The 26,638-nt window shown below is 41.3% G+C and overlaps 1 protein-coding gene across 10 annotated transcripts in view; it reads right to left on the reverse strand.

Moving 5' to 3' along the window:
* MYT1L (myelin transcription factor 1 like) overlaps nucleotides 1-26,638 on the reverse strand; it is a 746,199-nt gene that overhangs the window by 88,286 nt on the left and 631,275 nt on the right. For 9 of the 10 annotated variants that reach the window (XM_075341068.1, XM_075341066.1, XM_075341065.1 and 6 more), the window contains 2 exons: nucleotides 23,875-24,125; nucleotides 3,941-4,177 (listed from right to left, as the gene is read on the reverse strand). In XM_075341068.1, the coding sequence (XP_075197183.1) occupies nucleotides 3,941-4,177; nucleotides 23,875-24,125 (488 nt within the window). The remainder of the gene's footprint in view (nucleotides 1-3,940; nucleotides 4,178-23,874; nucleotides 24,126-26,638) is intronic. The other variant, XM_075341074.1, reaches the window with a different exon arrangement.

Raw genomic sequence — 26,638 nt, forward strand, 5'->3', positions numbered from 1 at the left:
TCCTGCCCCTGTTGCACCTGTCAGTCAAATAACAGTGCATTGCTGGAACTTTACTTGTATATTTCTGAAATAAAACATCCAATCTCAGAATAAAAGCTATGCTTACATTCAGCATCCTAGCCCCAGTATACCATTGGCTTTACTGTATGTATGAAAGTCCTGATCGTTGGTTCCCTTTAAATTCACGAGTTGAAATGAGAAATGATATGGCTTTGCTGCTGCTTTACCTCCGGTGGCAGTACAGCACCAATCAGGCATTGAGCTAATCAGATGAATTGATTGAGACCATCTCGTTACACGCGTGATTTAAACCTGCAGTATGTCATTTGACATTGGTGATTTTTATGGCAGATTTAACCCTTTTTGCATCTCTTGAAATCAGCTGCGATCCTGAGATAATGTACATACACGACACATTGCAATGCAAATCCATGGCTAAATTTGCATGTTTTACATTGCATAGATTAAATCAATGGTGACAATTTGCAATGTAAAGTGACATGCTGTGTATATAAACCCTCGCTGCATTGCAAATTCCACACCAATTTTAGTTTTTTTTACATTTTTTTAGTTTGCTGATACTGTTATACACTGGATTTTCTATCTCTAAAGCCCCCTTTACACGCAACGACATCGCTAACGAAATGTCATTGCGGTCACGGAATTCGTGACGCACATCCGGCCTCGTTAGCGATGTCGTTGCGTGTGACACGTACGAGCAACCGCTAACGATCAAACATACTCACCTTATTGTTGACACGTCATTCATTTCCATAAAATCGTTGCTCGTTCTGGACGCAGGTTGTTCGTCGCTCCTGAGGCAGCACACATCACTACGTGTGACACCCCGGGAACGACAAACAGCAACGTACCTGCATCCTGCCGGCAACAAGGTGGGCGTGACTTTCATGCGGCTGCTCTCCGCCCCTCCACTTCTATTAGACGCCTGCCGTGTGACGTCGCTGTGACGCCGCACGAACCACCCCCTTAGAAAAGAGGTTGTTAGTTGGCCACAGCAACGTCGCTGGAAGGTAAGTATGTGTGACGGGTACTAGCAATATTGTGCGCCACGGGCAGCGTTTTGCCCATGACGCACAAACGCCAGGGGCGGGTGCTTTCACGAGCAACATCGCTAGTGATGTCGCTGCGTGTAAAGCAGCCTTAAGTCTACACTGAAAATCTTGAATTTATCAACCTCATGTCAGCATAACCTTACTATGGAGCTGTCAGACTGTGTGGTAGGAGTGGGGTATCCCTGTAGGGAGTGCAGGGATAGTAGTTGTATCAGGGTCCTTGTGCCTTGGAGGTCCCAATGGCATTTCTTCTATGCTTTGTCTGAAGACATCAGTGCTTTAAATAGCACATGGTGACGTACTAGACTACTAGAATAATGTAATTCCGCCAGTAAAAAAAAACCAATAATCTCAAGGTAGAGATTTCATCATTGACAAAACACTTGTATTCTGCACATTATACTTGGAAAAACCACCACAGAATACTGGAGTTCCCAGTGGTGTAAAGTGGCTCATTTAAATAACAGTGAATATGGGATTTATAAAAGCTATTTCCTAATAATATACCCACAAGACACAAAGTTATATCCTAAATCTGGGCATAGCATGAGGATTCTTTGCCTGTGGATAAGCAGAAATAGTGGGTGCACATGTAAAGAGATGCCTTACAATACTGCATATAAAAAAGAAGCTCTAATATAATCTTATATGAAATAAAAGTATCTATAGATTAATTATTTTCTTTGTGATGGTTATCATTGTAGTCAGCAAAAAAAAGCTACAACCAGCCAAAAAAATAATTCTGTTCTTCGTTCTCTTTGATTTCTTCCTTCTTTGTTACCCTTTTTCCTGCTTTCCTTTCCTAATCACTTTGTAAACTTTAGTTTTTTATAATTTTAAAAGGGGTTGTACCAAGTATAAAAGATAATCCCTTTCTATAAGATTGATTGATGGCGGTCCATGCACTGGGAACCCCCGTGATCCAGTAAAATGGGGCACTGCAGAGCATGAGTAAGTCTGCTCCATTCATTCTTTATTGGACTGATGGTAGATGCTAAGGGCAATGCTACAGTATGTGTGGCACTCCCATAGAGAATCCTATACTTGGGATCAGTGGGGACCTGGTTTGGATCCCTTGTCCTATTGAGTAAGGATAATTTGAATGTTTATTAAAGCACCCTTGAACTTTGTACTTCTGTTCCTTCCTTCCTTCCACCCTTCCTTCCTTCCTCCCTTCCTCCGTTTGGGCACTCTTGGAGATTTGTGTGCTCAGATAACTTTGACCAAGGTTTCAGATCTTAGTTAGACTGTTACGGTTATGGCTTGTTCACTATCATCGTTAGAAAAGGCCAGGTGATGCAAATTTCACAGCTTTAAAAAAAAAAACAGCCTCCTCTAATCCTGTACCAAAAAAAACAGCAGCCATGGGTTCTTCTAACCAGTTGCCTAGCACTCTGATAATGAAAATGTTGGAGGCACACAATGCAGGAGACGGGTATAAGAAGATAGCAAAGCATTTTCAAGTTGCCCTTTCCTAAGTTCAAAATGTAATTAAAAATGGCAGTTATCGAGAACAGTGGAGGTAAAGAGACGTTCTGGAAGACTAAGCAAAATTTCTGTGAGAGCTGCTAATAGGATTGCAAGAGAGGCAAATCACAACCCCAGTTCACTGCAAAAGACCTTCAGGAAGATTTAGCTGTCGAGTTTTGGTGCATACAAACATGGTCTTCATGGAAAAAGCATCAGAAGAAAACCTCTCCTGCGTCCTCACCATAAAATTTAGCAACACAAGTATGAAGAAGAACATCTAAACAAGCCTGATGCATTTTGAAAACAAGTCCTGTGGCCGGTGAGGTTAAAATAGAACTCTTTGGCCACAATGATCAAAGATATGTGTGGAGAAAAAAAGGGCACAGAATTTCAGGAAAGAATATCTCGCCAACCCTTAAGCATGTGGGTGCATTAATCATACTTTGGAGTTGTGTTGCAGCCAATGGCACTGGGAACATTTTACGGGAGAGGGAAGAATGGATTCAATGAAATTTCAATAAATTCTTGATAAAAACATAACACCGTCTGTAAAAAAATCTAAAATTGAAAATAGGATGGCTTATACAACTGGATAATTATCCTAAACACACATTAAGATCCACAATAGACTATGTGAAAAGGTGCAAGATGAAGGTTTTGCATTGGCCTTCACAGTCCCCTGATCTGAATATCATTGAAAATCTGTGGCTAGACCTCAAAAGAGCAGTGCATGCAAGACGAGCCAGGAATCTCACAGAACTAGAAGCATTTTTTATGGAAGTATGGATGAAAATACCTTGGACAAAAATTGAAAGACTCTTGGCTGGCTACAAAATAGCATTTACAAGCTGTGATACTTGCCAAAGGGGGTGGTACAAGGTACTAACCATGCAGGGTGCCCAAACTTTTGCATCTGTCGCTTTTCCTTTTTTTGTTAATGTAAAAATGTAAAAGATAAAAATATATTTTTGGGGTCTGAAATACAAATTAAATGTGCCATCTTTAACTTTATGCCTTTTAACACTAGAACTACTGGACTTGTGACACCTATATAGAAATACATGGTGCAAAGTAGTCAAAATGACTACCTCAGTAGTTCTAGTGTTAAAGATCATTTAATTTTCAACTTCCTTAACTGTTTTGAATAGGGGTGCCCAAACTTTTACATTTCATTGTTGCCATTAAAACTCATGTTGACCTAAATTATGAGACTTTTTGCTGCTGTCCTTCATTCCTTATTCGGTTGGGCAATGTATTGTTTATTCTGAATATATTGCTCTGCTGCCGGCTCAAACATATCGTAAGCTGCCATATGGAATGTATGGAATGGCTCTACTTGGATATATTGGTACACAGCTATATTGATTAGTTTATACTTAAGAATGGGTGAAACCTACATTAATCTCTGTGGAATCATCTTCATCTATCCGCCTGGGTTTCATTTTAGTGTAGTCTACTGGTAAGTCCCAGCAATCACTCTCATGCATTTGGAAACACTGGCTATTCATCACTGCCTGCCGCTGTGGTGACATTGGTTCCAGTGGAGTTAGAATGGAGCAGCAACCATCTCGTTGTCTCTGTTTGTTCATGCTAAGGTCCAGTGTCCCATTTTCATCCACATCAATGTCAGGATTCTGAAAGGAATGGATGAATATTGTGAAATTAGCTGTTCACTATTTTCTTTGATTTTTTATTTTTTTATTTTTTTAAGTTTTATTGGATTATGTGCTTCCTGGAGATTTCCTGCATTGAGTCGTGATAATGTGCCCACACACAGCAGCCTAGACTTATGTAAAAGCTTTGGTTCTTTCATGCAGGCATAAAATGTGAAAGAGAAAAATGAGCTTCTCTGCACCATGTCTTTTCCAATTGAAAAGAACTGTAAGGGCATCTTAACATTAGAGTCTTCATCTTCTCCTTAATATTCCTCACCAGAAATATACAAATAATCTCTTGCCTTGCCAAGAATGCAAATATAAGATTGTCAATAAAATAAATGGAAATATGTGTTTGTATTGTGAATTTCTTTTTAACATTTATAAAATATTTACTTGCTTGTATGAATATCCATCTTTTATCACCATATCATTTTTAAGTTGAAAATTCTGTGTTGATTCCATTATAATAATTAAGACTGTTTTTATTTTTTAATACAGAGCACCAAATCCCCAACTGGAGGGAGCTAAGCTGTTATAAAGCATGGCTTAAAGGAGTTGTCCACTACTTGGACAACCACTTCTCTTTACCCATCCGCATCCCCATAAAAGTAACAAAGACTGTACTCACCAATGGTACCGGCGTGGTTCCAGTGATATCGAAACTCGAGTTCCCGAGGCTCATGTGATATTGTTTTGGCACTCAAGCCCTGTGACCAATCAGCACTGGCTTCCTTCTGCCCACCTTCGAACAGTTAAAGGGGTTGACTACTACTTGGATAACTCATTCTCATTACCCATGTGTGCCCCCATAAAAATATAAAGCCTATACTCACTTCTGGTGCCGATGCAGTTCCAGCGATGTTGTACATTGTTATAACTCACAAGCACCGCGACCGATCAGCGCTGGCTTCCTTCTCCCTAAGATCAGACATTTGAAGGGGTGGTTCACTACTCGGCAGTAGTGACCATATCTTTGTAAAGCTGATTGGGGTGTTTTTTTCTAAATATCTTGATCAGCCAATTCAGCCCCTGAACGGCGCTATCGCGGTCCGCTCATCCCCATCGTGTGACCCCCAGTCTCCGTGACCTCTGGGAACCGGTGATATCACGTCAACTTCTAGTTGACCTGACATGGGCAGAGTTCCACCACTCGTCACAGCTGGGCTGTAATGCTGGGCTGTAAAGAGTGGTGAAACTCCACCCACAGCCTAGTCACTTAGGAAGACTGGGGCCAGCTGCGGTGATTTTAGGTCAACTGGAAGTTGATGTGACATCACCGGATCCAAGAGGTCACGAAGCCCGGGGGGGGGGGGGGGTTACACGATGGGGTGGGGAAGAGCAGACTGCGATAGCGCCACTCAGAGGTTGAATTGGTAACACAAGGTATTTAGAAAAAGCCCCCCCCTATCAGTTTTACAGAGATGTGGTCACTACTATAGGGTAGTGAACCATCTCTTTAAGTAACTAACAGGAAATGAGCACTGTGGTTGCCACCTACTTCTTGTGAATAACTTAACTGTACCAAGGTGGGGAGAAGGAAGCTGATTGATAGCAGGGCTCGCGTATCATAACAATATCATGTGGGCCCCGGGAACGCAAGTTCTGACATCACTGGATCAGCTCCACAACCGAAGGCGAGTATAGACTTTTTTATGTTTATGGCTGCACATATGGTGAATGAGAATGGGTTGCCCAAGTAATACACAACCCCTTTAAAGAATTAGGTTGGAGAAGGTTTTGGAGCTGAGACTATATCATGAGCAAATTACTGTATATTACAATGGACTCACTATTCTAACATCCAGGATCATGCTGGATAGGAGGAAACAAAAGCACAAAATAGGATCTTATCTGTGAGGTACGGTGAACCTACAATTTAGGTTTTGCTCTCCTAGGGGCGTTGTGTCAGACACAACCACTGGAAAAAAAAAACATTGGGAAATCAGCTGCTGCAGACCCAGTATGGAGGATACTTTATGATAGCTTGTAGGAGTGGAAAGCGTTAATTGCCACGCTGCTGTGCAATAAAGATGAATGCTCTATTCTAGCATTTCAGAGTGATCCTTCTTTGTTGAGGATAAGAATTAAGTAACCAAAAATACTTAATTCAGCCATTTCATAGACTCAAATATATAGTTTAGTCAATGTAACCTAACACACATATTTATGAATGCTTTTGTTTCTTACTAACACGTATGTATATATATATATATATATATATATATATATATATATATATGTATGTATGTATGTATGTACATTTGTATGTATGTGTATATATTGTGTATATATGTGTGTATATATATATATATATATATATATATATATATATATATATATATATGTATTGCATATTTAGTGTTTTTTCCTTAATACAATATATATATATATATATATGCACATGTAACTTGAATATGGCTGCCACATCCTGTCTACACTCAAGATGATGAACAAAGGAGAATTCCTAAAGTTTGGACTGACCAATCCAGCAGAGAATATGCAAATTCCTATACGTCTTGAAGCCCCGACCTGCGATACTTGATTGGACTATACTTTTGTCTACACCCTTTACTTCCTGGTCCTATAAAGGCTTTGTGTAAGAATAAAGTTCAGTTGGTAAGCATCTGTCATGGAGAAGGTTCATAACTGATAAAGTGTCTGTTATTTACTTTTCGAAGTGCACTCATGACATTATAATTTGAACAGCAGTCAGATCCCGAGAGACTGCTTGAGTCTCATCATCATCTCAACACCTTCACTGTGATCATCACATTTAAATGTGATGATCCTGATGAAGGAGGATAACTCTGAAATGCAGAAAGTCCCATCTTGAAGATAAAGCATGCATTTTATTCCACAGCAGTGCGGCAATTAAACCTTTCCACTCCTACCAGCTATCACAAAACATCCAGGATCAGTGATAATTCTTATCTTAGCTATTTAACCCCTTAGATGCTACAGTTAATATTGACAATTCCATCTAGGTGGTTACATAGAGGAGAGGTTACATCATGTTGACTTAGCAGCTCCTTCTCTTTGTCTCTGCTCCTATCGATGTGGAAACATTACAGATGTCATATTGATTGACAGCAAGTTCTCCGCTACCAGTCAGCATGATGTCAGCAGTGATGCCTATCGTCTGAGCAGAGCAGAAAATAAAAAATTACTCAAGACGCAGAAGAACTGCAGCCAGAGTCAGGAGATACAGTCATATGAAAAGGTTTGGGCACCCCTATTAATGTTAACCTTTTTTCTTTATAACAATTTGGGTTTTTGCAACAGCTATTTCAGTTTCATATATCTAATAACTGATGGACTCAGTAATATTTCTGGATTGAAATTAGGTTTATTGTACTAACAGAAAATGTGCAATCCGCATTTAAACAAGATTTGACCGGTGCAAAAGTATGGGCACCTCAACATAAAAATGACATAAATATTTTGTAGATCCTCCTTTTGCAAAAATAACAGCCTCTAGTCGCTTCCTGTAGCTTTTAATGAGTTCCTGGATAAAAGTATATTTGACCATTCCTGTTTACAAAACAATTCCAGTTCAGTTAAGTTTGATGGTCGCCGAGCATGGACAGCACGCTTCAAATCATCCCACAGATGTTCAATGATATTCAGGTCTGGGGACTGGGATGGCCATTCCAGAACATTGTAATTGTTCCTCTGCATGAATGCCTGAGTAGATTTGGAGCGGTGTTTTGGATCATTGTCTTGCTGAAATATCCATCCCCTGCGTAACTTCAACTTTGTCACTGATTCTTGCACATTATTGTCAAGAATCTGCTGATACTGAGTTGAATCCATGTGACCCTCAACTGTAACAAGATTCACGGTGCCGGCATTGGCCACACAACCCCAAAGCATGATGGAACCTCCACCAAATTTTACTGGGGGTAGCAAGTGCTTTTCTTGGAATGCCATGTTTTTTTTGCCTCCATGCATAACGCCTTTTTGTATGACAAACAACTCAATCTTTGTTTCATCAGTCCACAGGACCTTCTTCCACAATGTAACTGGTTTGTCCAAATGTGCTTTTGCATACCTCAGGAGACTCTGTTTGTGGCGTGCTTGCAGAAACGGCTTCTTTCGCATCACTCTCCCATTCAGCTTCTCCTTGTGCAAAGTGCGCTGTATTGTTGACCAATGTACATTGACACCATCTGCAGCAAGATGATGCTGCAGGTCTTTGGAGGTGGTCTGTGGAATGTCCTTGACTGTTCTCACCATTCCTCTTCTCTGCCTTTCTGATATTTTTCTTGGCCTGCCACTTCTGGGCTTAACAAGAACTGTACCTGTGTTCCATTTCCTTACTATGTTCCTCACAGTGGAAACTCACAGTTTAAATCTCTGAGACAACTTTTTGTATCCTTCCCCTGAACAACTATGTTGAATAATCTTTGTTTTCAGATCATTTGAGAGTTGTTTTGAGGAGCCCATGATGCCACTCTTCATAGGAGATTCAAATACAACGAAAAATGGAGGGGAGCCAGACTGCTTATGAGTGGCATGCAACAATGAAAAAGTAAAAAGTGTAATATTCACAAATTCATTCCTACTGTAACAATTCAATGAGATTTTTGGCAAATAATTGATCAATGATTTGAGCCCCCCTGCCCCGTCACGGCAAATCTCTATAAGGGGGGTCCCTACACTACAGTTATAATATACATACGTACCATAAGGTCTCGTGTAATGCGCAGGACCATATGAGAACATCACCTACCTGAAAAGTGTCAGAACCGCTCCCATGCTGCAAGGGCTGACAACTGCGAGTAGAAGGGCAGTCCAGGTGCCGGTGCGCGCGGCAGAACCACACACACCAGCACAATGTCAGAACTAGCCCCCACAGTGTCAGACCAGCAGACATGGATGAAGGGCGGAACAGCCCCAGGCAGGTGGTGCTTAAGTAATAATGCCTATGGAACAGGAGGCGGTGGCTGTATGTGAACAGGCACCAACATAAATTTTGATGGCAACAGAAGGAATTTGCAAACCACACTGGGCGTGCACGGCATGGTGGCGGTCAACCACCTGACCAGTAAACGAAAAATGGAGGGGAGCCAGCACTGCTTATGAGTGGCATGCAACAATGAAAAAGTAAAAAGTGTAATATTCACAAATTCATTCCTACTGTAAGAGATTTGCCGTGACGGGGCAGGGGGGGCTAAAATCATTGATCAATTATTTGCCAAAAATCTCATTGAATTGTTACAGTAGGAATGAATTTGTGAATATTACACTTTTTACTTTTTCATTGTTGCATGCCACTCATAAGCAGTGCTAGCTCCCCTCCATTTTTCGTTTACTGGTCAGGTGGTCGACCGCCACCATGCCGTGCACGCCCAGTGTGGTTTGCAAATTCCTTCTGTTGCCATCAAAATTTATGTTGGTGCCTGTTCACATACCGCCACCGCCTCCTGTTCCATAGGCATCATTACTTAAGCACCACCTGCCTGGGGTTGTTCCGCCCTTCATCCATGTTTGCTGGTCTGGCACTGTGGGGGCTAGTTCTGACATTGTGCTGGTGTGTGTGGTTCTGCTGCACACACTGGCACCTGGACTGCCCTTCTACTCGCAGTTGTCAGCCCTTGCAGCATGGGAGCGGTTCTGACACTTCTCAGGTAGGTGATGTTCTCATATGGTCCTGCGCACTACACGAGACCTTATGGTACGTATGTATATTATAACTGTAGTGTAGGGACCCCCCTTATAGAGATTTGCCGTGACGGGGCAGGGGGGCTCAAATCATTGATCAATTATTTGCCAAAAATCTCATTGAATTGTTACAGTAGGAATGAATTTATGAATATTACACTTTTTACTTTTTCATTGTTGCATGCCACTCATAAGCAGTCTGGCTCCCCTCCATTTTTCGTTTACTGGTCAGGTGGTTGACCGCCACCATGCCGTGCACGCCCAGTGTGGTTTGCAAATTCCTTCTGTTGCCATCAAAATTTATGTTGGTGCCTGTTCACATACAGCCACCGCCTCCTGTTCCATAGGCATCATTACTTAAGCACCACCTGCCTGGGGCTGTTCCGCCCTTCATCCATGTCTGCTGGTCTGACACTGTGGGGGCTAGTTCTGACATTGTGCTGGTGTGTGTGGTTCTGCTGCACACACTGGCACCTGGACTGCCCTTCTACTCGCAGTTGTCAGCCCTTGCAGCATGGGAGCTGTTCTGACACTTCTCAGGTAGGTCATGTTCTCATATGGTCCTGCGCATTACACGAGACCTTATGGTACGTATGTATATTATAACTGTAGTGTAGGGACCCCCCTTATAGAGATTTTCCGTGACGGGGCAGGGGGGCTCAAATCATTGATCAATTATTTGCCAAAAATCTCATTGAATTGTTACAGTAGGAATGAATTTGTGAATATTACACTTTTTACTTTTTCATTGTTGCATGCCACTCATAAGCAGTCTGGTTCCCCTCCATTTTTCATTCAAATACAACTTGCAAGTGGCCACCTTAAATACCTTTTCTCATGATTGGATACACCTGCCTATGAAGTTCAAAGCTCAATGAGGTTACAAAACCAATGTAGTGCTTAAGTAAGTCTGTAAGAAGTAGTTAGGAGTGTTCAAATCAAGAAATTGATAAGGGTGCCCATACTTATGCACCGGTCAAATTTTGTTTAAATGCGGATTGCACATTTTCTGTTAGTACAATAAACCTCATTTCAATCCAGAAATATTACTCAGTCCATCAGTTATTAGATATATGAAACTGAAATAGCTGTTGCAAAAACCCAAATTGTTATAAAGAAAAAAGGTTAACATTAATAGGGGTGCCCAAACTTTTTCATATGACTGTATTGTCGCAGGACAGAATTAGCAGGTTTATAACCCTTTTAAATGCATGTATTTTTTTTTATCAAAATTCGTTTTTGCAATTTGATTTCATTAACATTTTTTCATGATTTGTTTTTTTTTTAGCCTCTACTTCTGATTACAGAATGGGTTACTGAAAATCCATCAATGAACAAATTTTGATGCTCCAATGGGAGAGTTTCTTTTTTTTTTTTTTACCTTCTCTCAAAGTTGAATATGCAAGGAAAAAAAGATCCAGTATGTTACAAAACAATGCAAAATGTGTACTGAAATTGAAATGCATAAATAATTTAGCCATTTACGAGGAAAAAAAAAAGAAAATTTCTTTGAGATTGACCACTCTAAAAGTCAATGGCCTCCAATAGATGAGATGAGCGGACCCATGGAAGTTCGGGTTCTCCGGGTTCAGCCGGACTTTAAAGTTCAGTTTGGAACCCGGACTTGGCCTGAATTTGATCCCGGAGCCCGAACCCCACTGATTCAGCAGTTTGTCTCTGGTTACATACAGCTAGCCATAAACAAAGCATTTCTGAGGAAGGGATTGCAGGGTATTTTGTATTTTTTTGGTACACACTACATCCAAAAATGTTGTTTTTACCTCCAGTGTGAGCCATTCAGAGACTGCAAGCGGCTCGCACTGGGCCAAGTATGAAGCATAGCCGACCACCCCGTTAGCATACGTACAGCATCCAAGCTCAAAAATTGGACACTGAGTTTTTTAAAAGTAGATGTCAGGTACGAATCCCGCACTTTACCGTTTGGGTTCGCTGATCTTTTGCCTCCAAATCTGAGGCAGGGCTTAGTAGAGTGGCTGTTAAGAATATGCTAGAGGTGCACTGATGTGTATTACCCAAGATACTGGATGTTCTCGGCCCCCAATGAAACTGAAAACTAATATAAATTAAGTAAAATAAAAACTACCTTTTTACCTTCGTCAAGTCTTTAGCAATTGACTGGTACTAACAAAAACTAAAGCTCTACGACCTCCTCCAATCCCCCCAAAAAGAAAGAAAAAACTTTAACCAGTTCTTTTGACAGATTAATAAAATGTTTTTGGCCTCAGAATATAGTGACACAAAACAAACTTTCAAACTATGTATATTTATATTTGGAATTTATCAAAATAAGTTTGCATATGTTCTGAACCACATATTAAAGCCCAATCATTCTTTATTCCACAGTAAATGTGTTACATCTCTTGCAATGTCGACTCCCGGCACAAATTATTCATTCTGTGACAGTGGGGGAGGATAAGGGACCTGAAGCTCTGGGCGGATCAAGTTTTATCCAGTAGCTGAAACAGGGGTGGCTGGGAATTGTAGTGCTGTCCAGTCGGCATGTGCTGTCCAGTCGGCATGTGCTGTCCAGTCGGCATGTGCTGTCCAGTCGGCATGTGCTGTCCAGTCGGGATGTGCTGTCCAGTTGGCCAGCTCCTTGCCTTGGTCAATTGTACATCAGTACAACCTACTAATATGCTAAGATTACTACTGGAAGACTTCCTATTTGCTTGGTTTACATTGCTAGAATTCTGCTCCTTTTGTTCTTGTGCTTTTTCCTATTAAAGACCATAGTCTGTTCCCTGACTACTCTTCCATGTTTTGATTTTATATATTGACTGCGTTCCTCCTTCTGATCTGTCCACTGACAACTCCTGCCAACCTGCATCATCGGTCAGCAGTTGAGTCTATAGCCCCAACCAAAGGGTCCCATTAAATCCAGATACCTGTACAAGGATTAAAAATGTTGGGTAAAATCCTGTAATCTGGCTGTGGTGCCAAAAGATAAACTGTATGCAATAAGTTTATAATGGTAATTGCAGACAATCATAATGCTATTATTTAAAGGGGATTTCCAAAATTTCAAAATATCCCATATTTCTGAGATAGGGGAAACCTTGCTGAATGCTGGGGCTCCAACCATTGGTACCTCAGCTATCTGAAGATCCGAGCTCCGTAAAGCTGAAAACGGGGATCTGCAGAACCCCATGTTGAATGAAGTGGAGGTGTGCATTTTCAGCCTGTGCTCCTCTCATTGTCAATGGGTATGTCGGAAATAGCCATGTGTTGTCCCATAGACAATGAACAGAATAGTGGTCAGCCATGTGCACATCCACTCCATTGAACATGAGGCTCTTCAGAGTTCTGATCTTGTGTTCTGAAGCCCTGTACTCAGGATCTTTGGGAGACCCAATGGTTGGACTCCAGTGGATCCCCTATGGATAGAGGATAACATACAAAGTTGGGAAAACTCCTTTAACTTTAAATCTAGACAGGGACATAACTTCTTTGCTGAACTCCATCCATTACGATCACATGATTTTGACATCAGCACAGGTCCTTCACTAACATAGCTAATACCAGGAAGTAAAATTATTTTTTAAATCCAAGTGGTCATGGAGTTGTTTATAATAGAAGCAGGGCCTCAGGGTATGACCCCCAGATGAAGAGGGTAAAGCCCCCCTTGCATCATTACAGTGAGTGGGAGGAAATATCAACATGCCCACCAACCAAGCCGGCCATGCCCACTAACCAAGGTGGTCATGCCCAAGGTCCTTCTAGCCACTGAGATTTAGCCACAACTGAAGTGGTTGTACAGGACCTGTGCTGATGTCATGATCATGTGACTGTAATGGGTGGAGCTCAGCAGAGAAGTGCTGGTGAAGGACCTGTGGTAATCAGTTACAATGCTGGGGGCGTTACTCAGTTCAAAAAAGTATCATGCCTGAACTTGAGTGACAATGACAAATCCCAGCAAAAGTGCCACCCCTATGACTGAAACCTAAGGTACTTACTGCACTCACCTAAGCATATAAAGTTTTAAGTAGCATATCGAAGATTACGGTAGTCATAGATTAATTTTCAGTTTTTGAATCGAGAAAGGTATTATTTGTTCATCAATAAACAGAGTGGATGCATTCAAAATACTTATGTGATGGTTTAGCAGTAGACTCATCCAACTAACAGTTATGCAATCTCCATTGCTTATTTAAAGTACACCAATCACCAGGAGTTTCTTATTTAACCTAAAGTCAGTGCTATACTGGTGCTATCAGGCTGATTCTATAAATACCTTTAGCTGTCAGCTAGGATGTATAGGTTTTGAAACACAAGCAAGTAAAGTTTGTAAAATAAGCAGCTTTTTGAGTGGCAGCAGCTGCCGATCAGCTGATAGCTGGAGTGGGTTTTCATAGTTATTCCTGCCCCCCTGCCTGTTGTTCCTCCCCCTGTCTGTTATTTATGCTAATTCTATTATAGAATAATTTTACTAAGTGACTAGAAGGAACTGTTCAGATGTCATTCCCATGTGACCAGAAGGGGTAGGGCCACAACTAACATAGCTGACACCAGGAAGCAACATTATTTCTCTGTCGGCCGAGGCCCCGCCCCTTCTGGTCACATGGGTATGACATCAGCACAGGTCCTTCTAGCCACTTAGTAAAATGATTCTGTAATAGAATCCTTATTAGCATATTAGCATAAATAACAGGGGGATGATGGACAAGTAGGGGGTGGGAATCACTATGAATACCCACCCAAGTTATCAGCTGATCGGCAGCTGCTGCCACTCAAAAAGCTGCTCATTTTAGAACCTTTACTTGTTTGTGTTTCAAAACCTATACATCCTAGCTGACAACTATAGGTATGTATACAATCAGAATGATAGTGCCAGGATAGCACTAAATTTAGGTTATATAGGAAAATCCTGGTGATTGGTGCGCTTTAAGGCTCTATATCGTTTTAGTCCCTGTAATAAATGTGGTTCCATGAAGGTCACCTTTACATAGGTGCTGTACAACAACAAAGCCTAAGTATCACTCAACAGCACTCTAAAAAGAAATAATTTACTGCCTGACGTTATTCTGAGTTGTAACTAACATCTACACGCTAATCTTTTCAATCATAAAAAGTATGAAGACAAAAGACACAGTTACGAGATTGCGGAAGAGGAAACATTCAACTTAAAGTAGAGATAAAATGTATCTCCAACGTCAACAAAGTTCATTTATTTGTTCCATACAACATTTTATAGATACATTACTTTATCATTTCAGCTTTTCTTCTCTTTTCACACAATATACAGCATTATAACTAGTATTTCAAAGCTGTAGTTGATGGTAGATCAAAATAGTTTTTTCTCCTTAGGCTATGTGCGCACAGTCCGTTTTTCGCGGCGTTTTTGCGCGTTTTTCGGGTGCGTTTTTGGCCTCAAAACTGCAGGACTTAGCTTCCCCAGCAAAGTCTAAGAGTTTTCATTTTTGCTGTCCGCACACATCTGGTTTTTTTACCTGCGTTTTTGAGTTAAAAAAAAAAATGGACATGTCAGTTCTTTCCTGCGTTTTTCTGCGTTTTCCCCCCATGCAATGCATTGGAAAAACGCAGGAAAACGCAGAGATCAAAAACGCAGCAAAACGCAGCCACAAACGCACCAAATCGCGGCAAAAACGCATGCGTTTTTTGATGCGTTTTTTCGACGCAGGTGCGTTTTTGTGCATTTTTAGAGGCCAAAAACGCAGCGTCAAAAAGACGCAGTGTGCGAACCTAGCCTTACGCTATTTTCAGTAATGTAAATGTTGTGCTTGCTCTGAGGTTGTCATAGTAACATCAACACATTTGTGCTATCAAGACGACCCCAGAGCAACCGGTAATGCCACTTAATTTGCACAGAGTGGGTAAGTGTCTATAAACATAGACCACAATTCCAGTCACACCAATGTTTTCAACAAGTTTTGGGTCCAAACAAAATCCCAAGCTATGATTATTTCCCTCCATGCCACCACCATTTTACAACTTAAAGACAATTTTCTTTTTCAGTGGGTGACAAGTCACCTCGAATTCTTAGGAGTGAGACGAACGAGTAATATAGATTTCCTTTTTTTGTAAACTACCCCTAAATTCTCCAGAAGCCACACTCAGTACTCCAATTTTGGGAAAGCTAAACTGTTCCTGGTTGGGCCGCATACAGGACCTTCTACCCAAACTACTTTACTTATCAATCAAATGTTGGGTTAATTTAAGATAGTGAGATGGGACAGAGACTGGTAATACACAGATTATTAACAATATTTATCTCTCTCACTATCTTAAAATAACCCAATGCTTAGTTAATATCATTTTTTCAAGGTCGGTCTCCCTAGAGAGCTACACTATATCGACAATATTTACTACTATACAGTATATACTACTATACAATATATACTACAATATATACTATACTATAATATATACTACAATATATACTACTATTCCATAATTTCCCACGGGATCAATAAAGTGTATCGTATCGTATCATATCGTATTGTATCGTCATTACCTGAAAGTAGGACTGGGAGCTCCCAATCTTGACAAATACTATCAAGCCACTCAGTTATCTCAATTAATTTCATATCATGCCTACCCTGGACCTCCTCTGTGACTTTCCTTGGAAGACCAGAATGCTACGCTTGGACTCTTGATGCCTTGTTATGGCTCATCCCTGCCAGATGCAGGCAAATAATGAACCCAATCATATCACACCTGCTTAAAATTTAGGACTCCTGGAAATACTGTATTCCTCTAATTTTGTCTCTCCCTATCAGCCCATAGCCCCCTTGTGAGGTAACCAACAATTTTTGCCAGGCAACAAATCTGTGTTACTTTTCCACTCTTCGAACGTAGCGGGAATCATAGTTACATAGTTACTTAGGTTGAAAAAAGACCTAGTTCAACCTTCCTCCACCAGTTCTACATTTTGTCACTAAGTCATTTATAACTAACAATGTTGTGTGTACTGAGGAAATCATCCAGCCCTTTTTTAAAAGCTGTTATAGTGTCAGCCATTACTATCTCTTGTGGTCGGCATTCCACAGTCTGACTGCTCTAACTGTAAAGAACCCTTTCCTATTTAGCTGTTGGAATTGCTTTTCTTCCACTCGCAGTGAGTAGCCCCTGGTCCTTAGTACTGTCTTTGGAAGAAATAAGTTATGTGCCAGTCCTTTATATTGACCACTCATGTATTTATACATATAAATGAGATCTCCTCTTAGACGTCTTTTTTCTAAGCTAAACATATCTAATTTTTTCAACCTGTCACCATATGTGAGGCCTTCCATTCCTTGTAGTAGTCTAGTTGCCCGCCTTTGAACTGACTCTAACTTCTGAATGTCCTTTTTAAAATGTGGAGCCCAAAACTGGATCCCATATTCCAGATGTGGCCTTACAAGTGATTTATAGAGGGGTAACAATATATGGGGATCCCGGGATCTAATCTCTCTTTTTATACACCCTAGAATCTTGTTTGCTTTTGCAGCTGCTGCCTGACATTGAGTGATGCTGCTCAGCTTATTTGTAATGAGAGTCCTTCTCCTGTTCTGTAGTCTCGAGTTTACTTCCATTTAATGTATACGCAGCTATAGGATTACTCCGTCCTAGGTGCATTATTAATCACCAGCTTTCACCACCTATTTAATGTTGATGGCATTATCCCCCTTACAGTCCTTCAAGATAATGTAATGACCCCTCTAAAGAAATATTGGGTTATCTGCAATTTAAACATTTTATTTCAACAATGTTAAGGAACTCTGCCCCACTGTAAACATTCACACCATTTGAGCATAGATGCCGACAAAACCCGCACGCTCCTGGCACCATTTTACTACTCAACGCTCCTATAAATTTCTACTCACATACGCGCAATTTAACCTATAGCTTCCACTGGGAAGGCGACATTGGCTCCACTTTAGCTGACTCAGAATGGTCTCAAATTTTGTCATCCTCTACTGGAGGAATACAGAAAACTTTAATGCTTTAAATAATTTATAAAGTGTTGACCAGGTGGTACCTAACCCCAGCTAAAGTGGTCAAAGCAGTTCCTAATTATTCCACCAATTATGTTAGAGGTGGAAACTCCATCGACAATATGTATCAAAGTGGTGGTTATGCCCCATAGTTCGTAAACTTTGGATCAGCGTATACTTTCTAATTCAGTCACTGACTATAACCTCAACAAGAACCCTCGGAAAGTATTACTAAATAAATGTATTCCTAGGAACCCCAAAGACTTCCAAGCTATCATCTCCTTTATTTTTCTTGTACCCAAACAGAGCATAGCCTCAGCCTGGAAATAAATTGAACCTTGACCTCTCCTCTCTGAGCTAAAAGAAGCCTGTTACGGTACATGATTAATGAAAAGTTATCAGTCATACTTATGGATAGTGCTCAGGTTTGAAAACATTTGTCTCTCCTTGGTGGAATACGTTGGTCAAACTCCTTTTGCCATGCCACCATTTTATCTACAAACCACTGCTTCCCCTGTTTCTCCAGGTAGCATTAATATTCAATTAGATCTGAACCTTAAGGGAGCTTTACACGGTAGCGATATTGCTAGCAATTTCTAGCGATATCGAGCGTGTAAGTACCCGCCCCCGTCGCACATTCTATATCGTGTGATCGCTGCCGCAGTGAACATGATCGCTATGGCAGCATCACACGTACTTACCTGGTCGGCGTCGTCACTGTGACTGCCGAACAATCCCTCCCTCAAGGGGGAGGGACGTTTGTCGTCACCGCGACGTCACTAAGCGGCCGGCCAATCAAAGCGGAGGGGCAGAGATGAGCGGGAAGTAACATCCCGCCCACCTCCTTCCTTCCGCATTGTGGCCGGCAGCAGGTAAGGAGACTTTCCTCGCTCCTGCGGTGTCACACACAGCGATGTGTGCTGCCGCATGAGCGATGAACAACATGGATAAACAACCCTTACCGATTTTTGAGTTTGGGACGACCTTTCCATGGTGAACGATTGTCACCATTTTTGAGGTCGCTTAAGGTCGCTGGTAAGTATCACACGCTGCGATATCGTTAATGACGCCGGATGTGCGTCACTAACAACGTGACCCCAACGATAAAACATTAACGATATCGTAGCGTGTAAAGCCCCCTTTAATGTTGGGTTTTCCCTCTTACCACCGATTCCCTCATTTTCCTGTCCCCTTGTTTGTCTGCACCCAAATATTTCCTTTAATTAAGGTTTACATTAATACATTTGTTATGCTTTATGAAATAAGAATATAATCTGTCAATATCCTCAATAAAAATGCATTGGTAAAAAAACACCACATAGACCAAAATTCGTCAGAGCAGCTTAGTCAGAATTCTTTCCTAACCCACTTTGAAAATTCGCAACATTTTTTGGCAACTCGGAGTTGGAAAAAAATGTTGCATCTTTTGGCGTTTTCACCCCAGTTTCTCCGAGATTCACCAAATGGGTAGAGCCAGGAGCATGACATAGGGCACGGTGGAGGTGTGATACCAAAGATTGTCTAATTCATTATGAGCGTTAGTGTGCCTTACACCAGAAATCTAACTTCAGTCAAGAACTTGAGTAAGATTCCTGGCGTGATGCACGGCAGTGCTCGCTACCCGTTAAATGCTCCTGATTCATTAAGAGGTGTATAATAGGGGTGTTACTAACAGGATGATGTTACAGTTAGGTCCAGAAATATTTGGACAGTGACACAAGTTTTGTTATTTTAGCTGTTTACAAAAACATGTTCAGAAATACAATTATATATATAATATGGGCTGAAAGTGCACACTCCTAGCTGCAATATGAGAGTTTTCACATCCAAATCGGAGAAAGGGTTTAGGAATCATAGCTCTGTAATGCATAGCCTCCTCTTTTTAAAGGGACCAAAAGTAATTGGACAAGAGACTCTAAGGGCTGCAATTAACTCTGAAGGCGTCTCCCTCGTTAACCTGTAATCAATGAAGTAGTTAAAAGGTCTGGGGTTGATTACAGGTGTGTGGTTTTGCATTTGGAAGCTGTTGCTGTGACCAGACAACATGCGGTCTAAGGAACTCTCAATTGAGGTGAAGCAGAACATCCTGAGGCTGAAAAAAAAGAAAAAATCCATCAGAGAGATAGCAGACATGCTTGGAGTAGCAAAATCAACAGTCGGGTACATTCTGAGAAAAAAAGAATTGACTGATGAGCTTGGGAACTCAAAAAGGCCTGAGCGTCCACGGATGACAACAGTGGTGGATGATCGCCGCATACTTTCTTTGGTGAAGAAGAACCCGTTCACAATATCAACTGAAGTCCAGAACACTCTCAGTGAAGTAGGTGTATCTGTCTCTAAGTCAACAGTAAAGAGAAGACTCCATGAAAGTAAATACAAAGGGTTCACATCTAGATGCAAACCATTCATCAATTCCAAAAATAGACAGGCCAGAGTTAAATTTGCTGAAAAACACCTCATGAAGCCAGCTCAGTTCTGGAAAAGTATTCTATGGACAGATGAGACAAAGATCAACCTGTACCAGAATGATGGGAAGAAAAAAGTTTGGAGAAGAAAGGGAACGGCACATGATCCAAGGCACACCACATCCTCTGTAAAACATGGTGGAGGCAACGTGATGGCATGGGCATGCATGGCTTTCAATGGCACTGGGTCACTTGTGCTTATTGATGACATAACAGCAGACAAGAGTAGCCGGATGAATTCTGAAGTGTACCGGGATATACTTTCAGCCCAGATTCAGCCAAATGCCGCAAAGTTGATCGGACGGCGCTTCATAGTACAGATGGACAATGACCCCAAGCATACAGCCAAAGCTACCCAGGAGTTCATGAGTGCAAAAAAGTGGAACATTCTACAATGGCCAAGTCAATCACCAGATCTTAACCCAATTGAGCATGCATTTCACTTGCTCAAATCCAGACTTAAGACGGAAAGACCCACAAGCAAGCAAGACCTGAAGGCTGCGGCTGTAAAGGCCTGGCAAAGCATTAAGAAGGAGGAAACCTAGCGTTTGGTGATGTCCATGGGTTCCAGACTTAAGGCAGTGATTGCCTCCAAAGGATTCGCAACAAAATATTGAAAATAAAAATATTTTGTTTGGGTTTGGTTTATTTGTCCAATTACTTTTGACCTCCTAAAATGTGGAGTGTTTGTAAAGAAATGTGTACAATTCCTACAATTTCTATCAGATATTTTTGTTCAAACCTTCAAATTAAACGTTACAATCTGCACTTGAATTCTGTTGTAGAGGTTTCATTTCAAATCCAATGTGGTGGCATGCAGAGCCCAACTCGCGAAAATTGTGTCACTGTCCAAATATTTCTGGACCTAACTGTATATGGACAGTGATGAATCTGGTGTAATGGTGTGAATTGTCCCCTATGCATTACTTTGTGCATTTGGAATACTTGACAACCATCCCCCTGATATATGATGGGTTAGTAAATGGTTGTTTCATTAGTCTTTTGCACCTTTGCTGCCCCAGTCTATGTCATGGGGGCCTGATGCATCCTGTTGTGCATTTGTGCCTGGATATGGTATTGGTAAGTATGGCTGATTTTTTTTCTGTGATTTATTTATATTCATGAAATGTTTCAGTGTACTATTTTTGCAGTATTAAGCCTAAATCCTCAGGGAATCCTCAGTCTAGGAAATAGATAGCTACATCAACCACAGAGAAGGAGCTTGTAATATTGGTCTGAACTCTTAGGGGTCCCCAAGGAAATGGGAAATTACTGGTATTAGCTGGTTATTGAGATTGAGGGAGAAAGAAGAGGGTTGATGATGGTACCCAGTAATTCTCAGTATATGTCCCTCACTGGTAGGAAGGATCCCTTTCCTGTTTTGGAGGAAGTGGCTGTCCGGCAAACCTCCTCCCATTATACCGCTATGTGTGCAGTGGGCCTGTTGTATGTGAGACTACTGCGACCCCTGTAGTTTTACCACTGAACTACTCTCTCTGTTATGCATTCTCCAGCTGTGGTCCTAAATCTACAAACATGATAAAATCTCAGCATTGAAGTAAGATATTAAAACAAAAAAAAAAAACTGTTATCATATTTACATTGTAAACCAAAAAACAACCTTTAAACATTTGGTTTGGTGGATATCTTTTAGGCGAAAATTAACTAAATTATATACTTACCTACATTTACAACACAAAATTCTGGAAATCACCCCAGAAATAAGTGTAAAATCCCCATAAATGGTCCAGGCACCCATTTTGGGCGAGATTGTGGTAAGAACTACCCTTTTAAGGTCCAGTTTGTAGGACGACTGTCCCATATTTCCCAATTGGTGGTGGTTCCACTGATCCTTAGAATCAGTACCACCAAAGTCCATCCATGCTGTGTATAAAACTGAAGTGCAGGCCTACTGCTCTTGAATGGAATTATTGTGTAGTTCCCTGCAATGCAAGTGAATTTTGGTGACACAAAAAAGTAAAAAGGACTTCTTCCTCCTCATTTAGGTGATCATCAAGGGTACTAGCACATCTTATAATTAGTGTTCGAATTGATTTGCATGACCCGGTCATGATGGTAATCTTTGGGTATTGGACAGAAGCCATGAGAACTGCTTTTTTCCTGAACACATCCATAGCTCTTCTTTTGATTAGCTGGCTTAGAGTTACGTCCCATGTTCAATATGTAACAACGATGAAGGTTCACCAGTCTGGCTAACCAAAATCAAATCAAAAGAAGAGTTGTGAATGTCATCAGATAGGACTGGTTCTCAGGGCTCCCATCTAGCAAACTCAGATTATTGTTATTTCCATTGGACCAGGTCATGCAAATCGATTCACATCTACTTTTGATGGAAATAACTGTCTTTAGTAGTTTGTAAAGAGTAGTTTTCACGATAATACATACTTTTCAACATAATAATGCAATATTAGTTAAAAAAAGAGAAGTTAACATCAGCTCCTCTCTGGACCTGATATCACCTTCTTACTAATCAAAATCCCACAATGTCTGTCTGCTATTTCATCCTTCTTTTATGCTCGATTTATAAAACTGAACATGGCCAAAACAGAATTCATCATCTTTCCCACACCTCACTCTACCACCCCACCTGACCTATCCATCAAAGTAAATGGCTGCTCACTCTCCCCAGTCCCGCGTGCTCGCTGCCTGGGGATAACCCTTGACTCTGCTCTCTACTTAAAGCTACATATCCAAACCCTTTTCACCTCCTGCCGACTCCAACTCAAAAATATTTCCCAGATCTGTACATTACTTGACCAAGAATCTGCAAACCCCCTAGTGCATGCCCTTATTATCTCCCGATTCGACTACTGCAACCTCATGCTCTCTGGCCTCCCTTCTAACACTCTTGCTCCCCTCCAATCTATCCTAAATTCTGCTGCCCGACTAATCCGCCTGTCCCCTCGCTATTCCCCAGCCTCTTCTCTCTGCCAATCTCTTCACTGGCTTCTGATTGCCCAAAGACTGTGTTTCAAATCACTAACCATGTCATACAAAGCCATCCACAACCTGTCTTGTCCATACATCTGTGACCTAAGCTCCCGGTACTTACCTGAACACAACCTCCGATCCTCACAAGATCTCCTTCTCTACTCCCCTCTTATCTCTTCTTCCCACAATGGCGTACAAGATTTCTATTGTGCCTCCCCCATACTCTGGAACTCTCTACCACAACATATCAGACTCTCATTTACTGTGGAAACCTTCAAAAGGAACCTGAAGACCCACCTATTCAGACAAGCCTACAACCTGCAGTAACCCTCAGTCCACTATAATGCTGCTTGACCAGCTTTGTCCTCACATGCCCTCACCTATCCCTTGCAGACTGTGAGCCCTTGTGGGCAGGGTCTTCTCCTCCTGTATCAGTCTGTGCCCTATATTGTTCATGTTTATTGTACTTGCTTATGTATGCACCTTTTTTCACATGTAAAGCACCATGGAATGAATGGCGCTATAATAATAATAAATAATAATATAATAATAATAAAAGCGTTTACCCTTAAAAAGCAAGTATTGATTGTATGCTGACTGCGAGTTTACAGTGGGTGCACAAATGAATCTTATTTACCCTGTTGCAGAGATCTTGAGGTTTGGTAGAGAGGTTTTGCGGCATCTCCCTGCAGCGAGTCGATAGGTTGAGGATTGCGGTGGCAGCCATGTGTGCGGCTTCCATATCATGGGAGTAATCGAAGCTGCTTTTGCTACACGTACTGCTGGCGCTGCTGCCTCCACCACAACTCATATTGCTACTGCTGCTGCTGGGGGCATAGCTGCTCGTTGTGCTGCTTGTTGGGCTGGAGTTCTTACAGTAACGTTTAGCTGCAGAGAAAAACATGGATGAAATCAAAAGTTTCAACACAACAGGAATTCAACACAGTGATTATACCCTGACTTCATTGCACATCATCTTCTACACTCTTGCTGGCTGAATGTTTTAAAGCAATGATAGACGACCTATGGTGCATCATTTTTTGTGGAATTCTGCATTTTCACATGCAAAAACAGACAAAGTGTATGACACAAAGTCCAAGAAAAAACATTACTTAAAGGGACACAGTACATCTAGAATCTCAATCTCATTTGCTATGTGGTTGAAAGCAAATTTTTGTTCCCTGTTATCAGCCATTTCAGAACTGCCTATTACCCTGTCTTGGATAGAGCATTATGTGATTGGGTATCTGCTTCCATTAGGGCAGGGTTTGGAAACCTCCGGCTCTAGGGCCGGTTACTTAATTTCTTAAGGCCCCTGGGAAGATTCTGGGACGACAGTGATTGGGTCGTCAGCCATGCATTGTCAGGCACTTAGCTAATCCCTATTGAATTCTGGTGTCATCTCTGCATCTTGAGTCATCATTGATCTGAGTAGGTTAAAGTTACGGATGATCGAATACCTCAAATATTCAGCTTCGCGAATATTTGCCTAATACGTCGCCACTATTCGACTATTCGCGAATATTCGATGTAAGTCTATGAGAAACCCGAATAAGAACTATTGAGAACTACTCGGGCTTCCCATAGATTTACATTGCGCATCGAATATTCGCATAGCGGCGGCCTATTCGTCGGATATTCTCGAAGCCGAATATTTGAGGTATTCAATCATCCCTAGTTAAAGTCCTTAACAACTTCCAGTTCATTGCCATCCATCTCAAATGTGTCCCGGTCGTACCTGGCAGTAGACAATATCTTTGTCTTCTTTGTATTGAGTAGGAGTCCCATGTTTGAGCTTTCCATCCTGACAATCCATGATAAGTTTTTCATTCCATCTTTGCTTGTTGCTATCAATGTTGTATCACTGCGTATTTAAGAATGTTGAGGATTCATGCAGCAATTTTGATTCCTTCTTTTTTGGCAAGTCCAGCCAAACATTTTTTTTTTTAAATAGCGCTAACATATTCCGCTGCGCTTTACATACATCAGCAACACTGTCCCCATTGGGGCTCACAATCTAAATTCCCTATCAGTATGTCTTTGTAGTGTGGGAGAAAATTGGAGAACCCGGAGGAAACCCACGTAAACATGGGGAGAACATAAAAACTCCTTGCAGATGTTGTCCTTGGTGGGATTTGAACCCAGGACCCCAGTGCACCCCTGAGCCACCCTGCTGCCCATATAAATTGAACAAAAAGGGTGACAGGATGCTGCCTGTCTGATGCCTCGCTTTACTTGGAACCATGCCATGTCTCATTTTTCTGTTCGAATTGCTGCTTCTTGGTCGGTGTAAAGGTTCCTGATGAGGCTGATCAGATGGTTAACACACACATATCCTTCATGGTATGCCAAAGTTTCTGGTCATCAATACAGTCAAGGGCCTTGCTGTAGTTGATGAAGCAAAAATAGAGCTCCTTGTTATATTCTTTGACCTTTTCCATTATATATCTTATGTTAGCAATTACATCTGTTGTTCCTCTGACTTTTCTGAATCACTTTCGATTTGACCCCACCGACATCGCAGCTGCGATGTCGTAGTGTGCAAAGTACCCCTAAGTGTCTTTGTAGGATCTTCAGTAGTTTTGATGCAATGAGGCATGAACGCAATGAATGATTTCACAGTTGGTAGCATCTCCCTTCTTCGAAATAGGAATAAATACTGATCTGGTCAAGTCCTTGTGCCATTTACCAGTTGTCCATATCTGTTGACACAGGCTTGTGATTATATCCATTGCTACTTCAGAAGACTTTATTGGAATATTGTCACATCCTGGTGCTTTGTTTTTTGACTGAAGCTTTATCGCAGCAGCGACTTTGTTTTTTAAGATGTTTGGTTGGCTATCATTTCCAATCTCTGTTTCTTCCCATATCACCAAGTCATTCTTTTATAGGTTCTCCTTGTATTCTTTCTATCTTTCTTTGATCTGTTCCGGCTCAGTTTGTTCCCATTGGCGTCTTTCAACATTCCCCTCTTCGTTGAAACTTTTGTGGAATCTCTTTGATTTTTTTTGGTATGCTTTTCTGTTCTTGTACTTCAGATGCTCATTTTTTTTTATCTCTCTACACATCTTTTGGAAATAAAGTTCTTTGTCAGCTTGAATGGTTGTCTTTAGTCTTTTACTGATGTTGTCAGCAACCTGCTTCTTAAGGGCTATTTACACGCTGTGACATCGCTAAAGATATATCGTTGGGGTCACGGTGTTTGTGACGCACATCCGGCGTCATAGCGACATCGCAGCGTATGACAGGCTGGAGCGACCTTAAACGACCGCAAAAGAGGCAAAAATCGTTTGCTCTGAGAGGTCGTTTAATTACCAAAAATCGTTGTCTGGTCAGTAGCGATGTTGTTCCTCGTTCCTGCGGCATCACACATCGCTAAGTGTGACACCGCAGGCGCGACG

This window comes from Anomaloglossus baeobatrachus, chromosome 3 (genome assembly GCF_048569485.1).
Source record: "Anomaloglossus baeobatrachus isolate aAnoBae1 chromosome 3, aAnoBae1.hap1, whole genome shotgun sequence".
NCBI classification, from domain to species: Eukaryota; Metazoa; Chordata; class Amphibia; order Anura; family Aromobatidae; genus Anomaloglossus; species Anomaloglossus baeobatrachus.